This window comes from Selaginella moellendorffii, unplaced genomic scaffold (genome assembly GCF_000143415.4).
Source record: "Selaginella moellendorffii unplaced genomic scaffold, v1.0 SELMOscaffold_1, whole genome shotgun sequence".
NCBI lineage: Eukaryota > Viridiplantae > Streptophyta > Lycopodiopsida > Selaginellales > Selaginellaceae > Selaginella > Selaginella moellendorffii.
Window position 1 is genome coordinate 531,890 of NW_003314262.1, and position 13,626 is coordinate 545,515.

The 13,626-nt window shown below is 37.6% G+C and overlaps 1 protein-coding gene across 1 annotated transcript; it reads left to right on the forward strand.

The window, feature by feature from the left end:
• The first annotated feature begins 1,861 nt into the window (after window positions 1-1,861).
• Window positions 1,862-7,989, forward strand: LOC112350772 (G-type lectin S-receptor-like serine/threonine-protein kinase At1g34300). Its single transcript, XM_024687573.1, has 2 exons — window positions 1,862-1,964; window positions 5,567-7,989. Exons 1-2 carry the CDS (start codon window positions 1,862-1,864, stop codon window positions 7,987-7,989), a joined length of 2,526 nt encoding a protein of 841 aa, XP_024543341.1.
• The last annotated feature ends 5,637 nt before the right edge of the window (window positions 7,990-13,626 follow it).

A 13,626-nucleotide genomic window follows, 5' to 3' on the forward strand; every position in this document is an offset into this window, starting at 1 on the left:
TGAAGGACAAAGTGCATATATCATCAGTAGGTAATATTTTGCATAGACTTGGAGATGCAAAGGTCTTTTCCAAAATAGATTTGCATTGTAGTTATCTGTAAATTGCAAAAAATATAGGAAAAAATTGATAAAAAAAATACTATATACTAAAAAAAAACTTAATTGCATATTAGTTTTTCACTATACCTTAGTTTTTATATCATTTGTCAAAGTACTAGTTTTAAAGAGGATTTCAATTTATCATTTTATTAATAATTTAATAATGTAAATTAAATCTTAAAAAAAAATTCTATTAGAATATTCTTTAAAATTTTAATTTTTATAATTAATTACATTTTTGGGTTTAGATTTTAGCTGTATACTTTTCTTCACCATTTCAAGAAACCATTTCCCTATGGCGTGTGATGATGGGAAACTATAACTATGAGTAGTATTTATTACAAATATTTTTAAATACTAGCAAAATCTTCACTTTTTAATATAACATTATTTTGTGATATATATATATATATACACACACACACACACTTCTTTCATATATACTCTTTAAAATGTTATATTTTAAATTTTCAAGTGAAAAAACTTTTCCATCCTTATTCATAATTAATGTCCATATAATGTAATTTCAAAGTTCCTTAAAGATTTTATCATTTTATTAAATTTTCAAATGGTGGTGAATATAAAGAGTAAATTATTTTATTTGTAATTTTTTATATCAATAAAATGTATTTAATATTTCTTATATCTCCATTTTTGGATTTTCATATTTTATCCTCTATTGAATTAAATAATTTTTATCTTTACTAACAATCTAATTTGCTTTGTTCCATATTGCTATGAAGCACATATCACCATGAATAAGTTTGAAGTTTTTGATGCATGGGTAAAATAGTCTAGTAGTAATAGGATGATCAACATTATAGCAAACAACAATGAAAGAAAAAAAGAGTCATGGATTCTCAAATGCTCCAAAACTTTCTAGAATGGGGAAGTGGAGTTTGCGTAACCGGTGAAATACAAGATGTTGGATATACCTAGAAAATTGACTCGAGATGTCAATATTAAAGTTCTAGAGTGCAATAGTTATGTTGGTAGAGGCTGAAACTACTCCAGAATGAGTAGTAAGATCGAGATGTAAACTTCTAAATTTAGACTTCTCGGGAAGTTATCCACCTAAGGACTCTTAACCTCAAATATCCTAAAACCCTTAATCAATTAGAAAAGGGGGTATAATGTTATTCATGGGCTTTTTCTTTTTATATTTAAACCCTATGGATCATCTCTTGAGTTATTCTTTTTGGTTATTTACATGAAATAAAGAAAGTGTTTCTAATAGATTTAATGAGAACTAAATAAACAAAGGTAGAGAACTACCACTGATGATCTAATAAGACTTTAAGCTGGAAAAACTATACTCCTTATAAGATGGGTAAAGTATGATGAGGCCTAGATGTCAAACCACTGACAAATATTAACTTAGTGCTATGGATGAAAATAGTAATCCATGATAAGGTTACTTTATAAAATGGTTTATCATTTGATAAAGACATTGAACTTTGTCTATGGGTGGTGGAGTTGTGAGACACAAATCCCTAATCCCCAAAGTGGAGCCAAAAGGGTGTCATATGGCAATGGTCAAAATGAAAGCCCAATAATTGTAATATAATAGGATCAAAAACTCTGATTCAAAAAAGTGAGAGCGGGAGTGGAACTCCAAATGAAGTACTTGAGGGATAAACACAAAGCGATTGATGAATGAGTCTCTAGAAAAAGACATAAAAAAGACTAACACATGGCAAATATCGTGACATATAGAAGTGTTAGGATTGAGTCTGAGAAGGAATCTAAGAAAGAGTCCGAGATGGAGTCTGAAAAGGAGTCTAAGAAGAAGTCTAAAAAGGAGTCCGAGAATAAGTTTGAGATAGAGTTCAAGAAGAAGTTTGAAATGGAGTTTGAGATAAAGTGTGAGATGGATGTAATTAACTAAAGGGAATGATTCGAAAGATGATTTATAAAGGTTTAAATATAAAGGGAAAAGGCATACCCCCTTTTCCAATCAGTTAAAGGTTTTGGGATACTTGGAATTAAGTGTCCTTAGATTTGAATATTATTATGTTGGGTGACCTTCTGGAAAGTCTAAATCCAGAAGCTTACATTTGGTATCAGAAGGGTCTTAGATTCGACTCTGTTGGTTGGTTAGGGGAATCACACCATATATTAATTGACATCTGGTCTTGGATCTAACTCTGTTGGTTACTTAGGGGAATCACACCACATGTTAATTGACATCTGGCAAATCCAACTTGCTCCACTAGCTGTGAGCTTCCGTTCATGAAAGTGTCAACTTGCAAGAAAGCATAGTAGATTATAAATAACTAAAAAAAACAATTCGAAAAATGATTTATAAGGGTTCAAATATAAAAGAAAAAGGTTCATGAATAAAAGTTCACCTTCTTTTCCAATCGGTTAAAGTTTTTGGGATACTTAGTGTTAAGCATTCTTAGGTTTGAATATTATTGGGTCAAATGACCTTTTGGGAAATCCAAATTCAAGTGCTTACAATAGAGTTCGAGTTGGGGACCAAGACCAAGACCGAGTTTGAGTTTGAGTCAAAGTCCAAGTCTAAGGGTGAAAACCCAAAGTGATCATCTCCCAGACCATAAGGGGTTTAGTGAGCTTCAAAAGGATAATAGGGGGAGGACTCCAGTGGAATCAATTTGGCTAAGAAAGGTCAATGTAATCAAGGAAAAATATACCTATATAGTGGGTGATGATATAACCATTATGAAGGAGTCCAAAACTAGAGTGAATATAGATGGATAAATAGGGTAACTTAATGAAGAGTTCAAGAGCCAGCTTTAGCTCCTGATGCTTTTAATCCAAATGTGGATGGCACTACTTACTTGCATATCTAGCATGGTTAAATGCCATCCCAAAGTCCCAAATTGTGGAAAAGAAGGAACAATCCTCTTGTGTAATGATCAAGGATATGGCCATATGGCAAAAAAGTCCTAAATGTCAATGGGATTTAATGGTTGGGCTTTCAAGCCTTACCTAGTGGCAGTGTTAGTGAGCATAGCCATGGAAAAAAAAAGACTTAGTAGGGACTAAAGAAGGGATATTAAGGAAGGGTGTTTCTTATATTTTTAGGCATCCTAAGAATGCTATGACCATTCATGAATGGATGAATTAGTCTTTGGCGTAAGCGCGAACACGTGGAGCATTTGGACTAAGTGCAAAAGTTAAGTGGCATAGATAGCATTTTCAGGGCTAGCAAGTCCCCAAGTCTAGAATAAGACTTATGGAGGTTGAGAGTGAGACTCCTCTAGGTGGTTAAAATTATAATTAAGTGACTAAAGTAGAATAGAAAAATTATCCCATGACCAACACCCAAGGTTACCACCGACATATCAGTCTATTACACTAAAGCCATGCCTATTTACCCTTGTCACACTGGTGATCTAACACCACCTGTATCACAATTCCGTGTCTCAAAGACTAAGCCATCCATCCATGAATGATCATTCCAGATCCACTCCTTAACATCTTTAGAATGCCCATAGATATGGGGAACAACTTGTTCCAATATTTCTTTTTCAGTCCCTACTAAGTCCCTTTTGGAGCTTACAACCACCTCACCTCAGGCAAAAACTGGTTTGAAATTGAAATGGCTTTCACCAAACTGGTTTGTAAGCAAACCAGTTTTGTCTATTCCGGTTTGCATGGGTTTGTACTCGGGTAGAGTGCTTTTTTTTGGGGCAATTTGTTTTTTGTTTTTACTGTAATTTTAAGGTTTTGCAAAAAAAAAGGGGTGGGGTTGTGAAAATCGCATTGTGTGATGAACTTTATTTTTTTTTTTAACCACACAAGAGTTCTTTTGCATGGAGAAATTAAATTTGATATTTCAACTTCTACAACTTCCTCAAATCCAGGCCAAATCCTTGGCCATTTGGTACTAAACCCTGTTTTTTACTTCTTCCTTGCTTAGGAGCCTCATTGATAAAAATGGGACAAAAAGTCTCCCATAGAAACATTTACCTCTAAACAAAGACAACTTCCCCTCACAGTGAGATTCTTGAACTTGCTCATTGTGTCATATTGAAATGATTGCACAACCAGGTGTTATTGGCAATGATTATTTGAAATCCCCCACTCTCAACAAAGACTGTCCATTTGCCATGGATCATTGCCTAAAAGGTGTCTAGGCCCACCAATAATTCTTGAGTAACTTCTTCAACAACATACCCCGTGTTGATCCAGAGTCTCTGACAAAAGAAAAGAGTGCCCAGACTCTACATAGACTATTTACTTTGACTGAGGAAATTGAAACGTGAATTTCTAGGCTTCATTCACTATTGGAGCAACTAAAGATGGGAAGCTCTTGTGGAAAAAAACACCTCAGTTAAAACAATTGGCAGTGCAGGAAACTGCATAAGTAAGCCCATTAGAATGTTAGCCATATCGTTTACTGAAAGCACAGCATCAACAATACAGAGCAAACTTTATTAAATCCATGGCGCTCTTCAATCACAAAAGTCAAATACAAGGCAAAAGGAAGCTCTATTACCTGAAGAATAAAGCACACAATGATTTTTTAACAATTTATAAAAGCTTTTGATTCTTACTTGAGACCATATAGTTGTCAGGACGAGAAAAACGAGTGTTTGTCAAATCCAAAACAGCCTATACCATCCAAATCCATGGCAAAATTTTCAGCAGTAGCCAACAATTGTCCAGACCGAGTGTATGAACTGAAAGGAGCTGCATTGAAACATTGAGATTGAGAATGAGAAGTAAGAATAGCACTAGAAACTTAAAACCTCTTTTCTCTCAAATTTCTCCTAGCTGATAACGCCTTGAGTGTGGCCCTGTACCCCAGAGATGCAAGTAGCTATCCACAAAAACTATGAACCCTGGCCAAGAACACTAATATTTCGTGGCGAAATCGACCAACAGATTCCTCTAGCAGCCATAGTTAATTTTTGCAAGCAAGTTTTGGGCTTTAACTCTAGATGTCCATGTCCAAGTCCAAGCCAGATGGAGTCTGAATTCAAGTAAGAAGCAGAACAAGAGGGCTTAAGCCTGAGCTGGAACACCAGCAGGGAGTGTGGAGCTGGGCACCCGAGGTCGACCCTTGGTTACGTGCAACACTCTTTCCCTTACTATCCTTCCTGGAGCATGTGGCCCCTAAGGAAGTCAAACCCTGCTAGCTAATAAATATCTTCTTTTAAATATAATTCAAAGCAAACTTAAACTCAAACTCAAAGTTGAAATCCAAATTCAACTCTTGACTTTAAATTTAAAGACATGGCATTGACACGATAGCAGCCAAACCCTGTTGCCCCTTGTTTGCTTGTTCAACCTCAACGCGCTTTAATGGACACAAAAGATACTGTTCAATAACAGTGGCTGCAAGACACTTTGAGCTATAAAAGATACATGCATTTCACTTTGTGTACTAGAGCAGACCTTTTCAGTTCATTTAAAAAATAGCAGATGCTCTCGATGTTTCTCGCTTTTAGAATTCTCCTGCTGTGTTGCTTGTGCTATGTCATTTTAACTTCAGTGGCAACTGATGGTGGAAGTCCAGGAACAACCATAAATGTGAGAGGCGAAGACCCTCAGACATGGATTACATCTCCCAACGCTACCTTTTCTACAGGATTCAGCCATCTCAACCCCAAATCTCCCCTCTATAGTTTCTCGATATGGTACACCAAAATGCCCAACACAGTCGTCTGGAGCGCAATGTCTAATGACACGGGAGGTTTTCCAATCGGGCTTATCAAAGGCGACCAGCTCGTTTTCCAGACTGATGGTCGATTGGTTCTCACCTCCAATGCTGCTGGAATTATCTGGGGGACTTCTACATCAACTCTCGGGGTTACAAAAGCTTTGCTTCAGGAGAATGGCAACTTACAGCTGCTAACGAGCAACGGAGTGCCTGTTTGGCAGTCATTTGACCGTCCCACGGATACAATTCTTCCTGATCAGCAGCTCATTGGAAACGCCCAACTTGTCTCCAATAACCAAAAATATGACCTTCAAATGGATGGGAGTAGAGTTGCGCTTTACTCCCAGGGCTATTGGCTTGAACCATACTGGACGATCAAGAATGACAATCAATCCAATTCTGCGGTCAGTCCTCCTCGTCTCAACTTCAGCACTACCGGGATGCTTTCTTTCTTTGATGGGAATGGCAGCTCCTGGAAAAATCCTGACAAAGTATACGACACGGCACAAAGGTATGCGCTCGATTATCCTAAAGTTGGTCTAACCCGGAGGCTGACCTTGGACGATGATGGCAACTTGAGAATCTACACTCTTGATGAGATTAAGAAGAGGTGGATCATAACTTGGCAAGCTGTTCTTCTCGAGTGTGACATCTTTGGAAAGTGCGGGCGATTCGGGATATGCGCGTACCGGCCGACTGCGACTTGCATCTGTCCTCCGGGATTTCACCCCACAAATGCTTCCGATCCGTCACAGGATTGTGCCTACAATACTCCGTTGACCAAGTGTCCCACAGGCCAAAACTCAACGGATCCAAGGAACTTCAAGATGATCCAGCTTGTACGCACAGACTTCCAATACAATGACTATAATAGCCACCCGCTGCCAAGTCCATCCTCCCAGGAGGATTGTATCCAAAGGTGCCTCAGGGAGTGCGAGTGTCTCGGAGCTGCTTTCCAGATGGGTGGCGCTGGAATATGCTGGCTCAAGGGCTTAGATCCCTCGGGTCTGTTTAATGGCAAGCAGTCCGTGGACGTAGACAACGTTTTCTTCTTGAAAGTTTCTGCCAAAGATCCAGGACAAAGTCCGGATGCAAACATATACGTGACAAACGCAAATGCCACAGTCGTTCCTGGTTTCCAGTGGCTGGTGCTCCATCGGTCATTTTTCAGAGATACTCCTCGAGTTGCGCTATTCATCACAACACTCGTCTTGATGGTATTTCTCTTGGTTACTTGTTTTTTGGGGCTCAGCTGGATCATAAGCACTAGAGCACGTAACAACATAATGGATCTCGATTTTGGAAGTGGGCCTGCAAGATTCACGTATCAGCAGCTGCAAAATTTCACAGACAACTTCTGTGACAAGCTTGGTTCGGGAGGATTTGGGACAGTCTACAAGGGGCGGCTTCCAAATGGCACTCTTGTTGCAGTCAAGGAGCTGGAAATAGCCATGCAAGCCGATAAACAGTTCCAAGCCGAGGTGAAGACCCTCGGCAAGATTCACCACATCAACCTCGTCCGCTTGCTGGGGTATTGCTACGAGGACACTCGAAAGCTCCTGGTTTATGAGTACATGCCTAATGGTTCACTGGATAAGCTACTTTTTCTGGATAGCTGGGCCAGCCGATTCAACATTGCTTTGGGGATTGCAAGAGGGATAACATATCTTCATGACGAATGTCAGGAATGCATTCTCCACTGTGACATCAAACCTCAAAACATCCTGCTTGATGAAAGCTTTTGTCCAAAGGTAGCGGATTTTGGTTTGGCCAAGCTGATGAAACGGGAGAGGGCATTGAGTGTGACAACTGTGCGTGGAACCAGGGGATATCTTGCGCCTGAGTGGATCAGCAACCTTCCAATCACAACCAAGGTGGATGTCTACAGCTTTGGAATGGTGCTGCTCGAGATTATAAGCGGCAGGGAAAAGTATCTCATGACAATATCGGCCATAAACTCAGAAAACAATCGCTGGTGTCTCTCGGACTGGGCTTACAACATGTATCAAGCAGGAGATCTGGAAAGCATTGTTGACAAGAAGCTGGTACAGGAGGAAGTGAATGTGGTGCAGTTCAAGAGGCTGCTCAAAGTTGCATTGTGGTGCATTCAGCACGATGCAAATGCAAGGCCATCAATGGGGAAAGTGGTGCAAATGATGGAGGATATTGTACAAGTTCCTGAACCATCGTCTCCAAATCCTTCTTTCGAAATAGCTTTGGATCCTTCTATGGATCCTTCCGGTTCTCTGAGATAAAGAAGTAATTGGTTTGTTGATATTGTAGCCAAGAGCCCCGTGTGGCCCGAAACCGATAGAAGGCTCACAAAGGTGACCAGAGTCCAGGCGGTACCTGTTGCACTTCATGATGTGTATAAGCTACATTATACTGCACGTCAAGCCACACTGGTAAGCCGCCACATACTATGCAGTATCGACATCACTTATATGTGGATTGGATTTTGATTAACTCTTCATTTTTGTCATTGAGCACTGCATTGGCTACAATAAAAGAGAACACATAATGGTGAAAACTAAGGGGAGGAAGCAAACAAAGAAGACTATATACCTTGAAGTCCTCTATATGTGATTGAAAACTAAAGAACCCCAAAGTTTTTGTCTCTTTTAAATGCAAGCACTAATGGAGATTGATGGCAGAGGGTGTACCAATGCTCAGAGGCATTAATGAAGCTTCCTATTCAAGCCACAATCTTTTATATCCTCTTTAACTATGGGATGCCCTTGCTTGAGAAAATCCTTATCATAAGGTTAGTGAATATATAAAACATTATAGTGAATAATATAATACTTGGAAAAGCTTCATGCAAATTGATGATCAAGGATTGTTGAAAATATGAACAATTTCCATGTGCTCCTGCAATTCCTGCGTAAATCTAGATGGAGCATATGCCTTATATACAAGTTTTGTTCTCAAATGATGGTTATGTGATAATTGTTAAATATTCCTCAAAAAAAAGTTAATTATTTAAAAATAAGTAATCATAGCCTAATTATAGTTGCTTCTCAAATGAAAAACCCTAGGGTTGGTTGAAACAAGTTGGCATGCACCTTGGGTGTTCTAGGGTGTAACCTTTCACCAACCTCAAAAAAAAAAAAGAAATTCAATCACATGATAGTTTACTATTGATATGCCAGTCAATCACCTACCTAAAGCACCAATCAGCTTGTAATGCTTGCCCAATTTTTACTTTTAAACTAGCCTGCCTCAAGGTCCTATGAGCATTCTTATACCCTACTGCGTCTAGAGGGATAAGCTTGTGCAATTTAGCAGCAATGAGTTCTAGGTCAAACACTTGCTCCAACCATAACTTCTAAAGACATGAAAGAGCCTTGGCAATCTGCTTCATACTCAAATATCTCAGCAAGTAATGTCTAACAAAATTCACAAGCTTCTTTTGAGTCTCTAACCTGTTTGCAAAAGTAAAGCTTGGATTTTCCAAGCCTGATCTCTACAATCTCCACACTCCCATCAATATCCTAACTCTTTATGGACTATCTTCCTCAGAGCTACCTCCATCCATAGAACTAGACATATCTGCATGTTGGCTGGATGCCTTGGTCACACTAGAAGCTCAATCAACTGTTATAATTGCCTAGGAAAAATGCCAATGTTAAGTGTACATCCATGGCTGCCCTAGCAAGCTATGACCATACTCCATCAAATGATCTCCCCATGCTTGAAAAGTTGAGAGATAGGAGAACAAAAGAAATAAGAACAAGTTAGTTTATCAGACTCTTTGGCTAATGTCTTTAGTGACTAGCTGATGATATTCTCCCTTGTGATGCTAGAACCCCCTTACCCCCAACAAGTACCAACAAAAGGCCAAGGACACCACCAAGTTTATCAACCTGGATAAGTGATAGGGCAGCCTTGGTATCCCGTGTCCAAACTCTATTAAAAGACAATTATGCATTCCATATAGTAATCTTTGGTTTGTTTAATAGTAGTGTTATTCTTATTTATTAATCTAATTGATCAAATGAAATTCTATATTATAAACTTAGTTTGTGAGGTCGAAGTGTATGGCTACAATACCATATACTAATATTAGCGTAATAGAATTTTAGTAGCCATCGGATTGGTTTCAATTCGGACCACTTGCTTTTATATGTAAACTAGGGTTTTTGGGCTAATTGATATGCACATTTCTTATATTGTTTTTCCATATTCTATACACTCATATTGGTGGAGGTGAGGGGCAATTTTAATTATCCTTGAGGAGTGCTAAAATTTGGGATTTTAGTTTAGATTTAACTTTTGCATTGTCTAGATCTCTTGTTTCTTATTGTTTTTGGGATTTTGGTTTAGATTTAACTTTTGCATTATTTAGATCTCCTTTTTTTTACTATTTTTCTCAACTTTTTTTCTCTTGCTCTTTCTTTTTCCTTCATCTCTTTTGTTTTTTCCTTTTTCATTCATCTTCATGGCAGAGTAGTGGCTTCCTCTTTTAATTCTAGAGTAGTAGTTAGTGCAATTGCTCAATGTTATGTGGTTGTTATTGATTAGACTTAATGGCAATATTTATGATGTATGGTACAACTCCTTCCTACTTTTACTATCAATCCTTATGTCCGGCTAAAGTTCTTCTATGAGAATCTTAAGGATGATATGTACCATTGACTTAATCACTTCCTAGTGATTGCTATATATCATTCTTGGGATGATGTTTGACGTTTGTGTGAATTTCCCATGTGTCTCCAAGGGACGGCACTGCAATGGTACAATAGTTTAAACGTAGTATTTTCCCAGATGTCTTCAAATGTGCATTTGGACATGCCAACGATTGTGATGATGCTTTTCAACAATTGCATTGTTTTTGTCAAGGACCATCTGAGTTGATGATGCAATTTGACATTCGTTTTTTAAGCCTCTTGCTTTGTGCGGAGCCAAATATGTTGGACTGGATCAAGCTGAGAATGTTGTGGCTAGCACTTCGTCAAGATCTAATAGGACTTGTGCATGCACTTGTTCCAGTATGACAAAAGTGAATGGGCATGGCCTTAGCATAATGGGCTAATATGTTGTTAGTACTTTTGGGTGTCGGTCATGGGATTGGACACATGGAGCACTTGGACCAATTGCAAAGGCTAAATGGCATAGATGCCTTTCTTGGGGCTAACATATCCTCAAGTCGGGAATAGAACTTATGAAGGTCATGAGTGAGATTCTTCCATGTGATTAAATGTGTGGTTAAGTGACTAAAGTAGAATGGAAAATTTAGTCACTTACACAATACTAACTATAACTTTAGAGTGTCTTCTAGGATATCCATGTCGAGAGGACAAACTTTGTTGATTATTGTCAACAAAGGTTTGCACTACTACAAGTGGAGAAAGACTTTATATTGTCAAACACTATGCATCCATAGTAATAATATAGGAGGCTACAACATAGTGAGATTACTTGTGGTTCCATAGGAAGGTAATTAAGCAATATAGCGTATAATGGTGTGATTGAAAGTGCCAAGGACGATGATAAAGATGGCCATAACATGGATTGGAAAGGGAGAGGCAACTTTGTGATTAAATGGATAATATGCCAATCATCAAGGTATAATTGAGTCATTTAACAGAATAAGATGGACAAAACACTTACACTCATTAGTCACTTCTTAGGAGGTGGATGGGGTTGTGGAAGCACTCACAGACTTGATCTTTGTAGTGCTTCTACTTCGGCTACAGTTGTTGCTGCTTCGCATGGCACTAGAAGCCTATGTGGAAACTAGGGTTGGAGTAGAAGGTCTTGCACTTTGCCCAATAACTTATTGATGTGGTGTTAGCCCTAGTTGTGGTGGGGAGGAAATGTTATTAGCAGAGCCATGACATTAAGGAGATGAAAACATAACCTACTAAATGTTGCTCATATGTTACAATGTATAGAATGCAATATAGTGCTCTACTTGCTCAAAGGCAATTGGCAAAACAGCCACAACACCATCCATATAGGGGCAAGTTCCTAGTGGAGTTGGGGGTCCACCTCTTTAGATTACGAGACCTGGTGGTATAGCTTGTGATGGCACAATCAGTGAAACAATCAATCACTACCAAAATAGAGGCATGTTACTCACCATAGAGAACAATCATGATGATTCTTCCAACACTTGATGGGCACTCTTGCTAAATCACCATAACTCTCTCAATAAAGCTTGGAAATGAAGAGTTCAATCTTGGAGTTATCAAATATAATTAAGAAGGGAAAAATGTCACTATGCCCTAAATCCCTACCCTAAACCGATATAAAAACCCTACATTTAACAACTTTGGCCACCTTTAACCATTAACCTACAATTTATCTTTCATGAGTTCTCTCAACACATCTAGCAATACTTTCCAAGTACAAACTATAAACCATGAGGACAGGATGAAACCATTCTGTTCTAGGTTGGTATATCGGCAAAAGGCATCATTCCTAGAAGTGATAACTTCTAAAAAAGTGATCAGCAAGATTCAGCAAATGATTAGCAAGTTATTAATAGATGACTTATAGTGTAAGTACATCAGCATTCTCAAAATTGTTGAGTCTTTCAATGAGTAGCCTTGCTCCATTGTGGTACATGGTGGATATGCTTAGATGGGATGTTGAGTCTTAGGAGGCTCCTTGTCATTGCAACCATAATACCAACTTTGTGTGTGTTGAGTGATGTTGTAGAATATTTAAGCATAAAAGATCCAACTGTAGAAGATCTGAGTGTAGATGATCCACATGTAGAAGATCCAAATATGATCAACTCAATTGTGAGTTCCATCTTGTGCAATAGGCTGGACAGGTAACCAACTATATACTAATTATTAAAATACAATATAATAAAAACCCTAATTATTCTACTTCTTAAATAATATAATAAATCACTAAATTTATACTTAAATTTAATATAGCCTTAGGGTATATTAAATGCTTATTATATTTTCAACTTAAAATGCCTAAAATATTCACAAATAAGATTAAATTTGCTGGATTAGGTTTTGTGTTTAATATGAAGTTTAATTAAAAATATTATAAACTCAATACTCACATTATCAAATCTACTACTTATAGAAGTAAATCTTTGATATAGAGTCAATATATTATTGTATAAGGAGAATGAAACTGGTGCTAGTTAAACCTAAATGTAATTTTTGTAAATCTCTTCTCTTCACTAGAGTTGTAGTTGATAGTGTAGTGTTGATATACATTGCAAAATCTAGGCCTTGCACTTCAACTATTACACACTCTACAGACAAATCCAAATGAGGAGATATTACTTATCAGGGTTTAAGCCTTCCTTGTGTATTGCAAATGCTTGGTCTTTTACAAAATTAACTTCCTAAAAAAAAAGGCTTTGAAAAACAAATGCAAATTGAAATAAACTAATATGTCCTAAAGTTGTTCTATCGACACTACAAATGAGTTCCCTTGGCAAATCTTATCCTTCTACGAAGGAGCTTGGACTAACTTGGATAAAAAGAAAATAATTTAAGCAATGCCAGAATGTTTGGTAGAACAAGTCTTGATTTTACTTGAGTTTTCACTCTATCAATTGAAATAAATTAGCAGGGATGTGGGATGCTCTAAAGTAATCACCACATCTAAAAGGATAAACCTCATGTAAATTTTATATTGCAACCTAATCAACAATGTCTTTTGCGAGATAAAGTGAAAATACACTTTGTAAGCTTTATTTATGCCATGCATTGCTTACATTAAGAATACTAGTATCCTCCATAGACTCAAAGAGATGCTTGTAAAACCACACCACTCACTCATACAATTCTTGCCACAAATGCTTAATGCACCTTAAAAAAAAGTCTTAGAAAGGTAAACTTTAAGCAAAAATAAATTACTTGGTTTCACATTGATGTTTTGCATATGATTCTTGCCTTTACACCCCAGCACTA

Coding starts and splice junctions, on each gene's coding strand:
- LOC112350772 (XM_024687573.1), top strand. CDS start 1,862: ATGGAGTCTGAAAAGGAGTCTAAGAAGAAGTCTAAAAAGGAGTCCGAG. Junction 1,965..5,566: donor AATGGAGTTTGAGATAAAGT/GTGAGATGGATG, acceptor TTTTAACTTCAG/TGGCAACTGATGGTGGAAGT.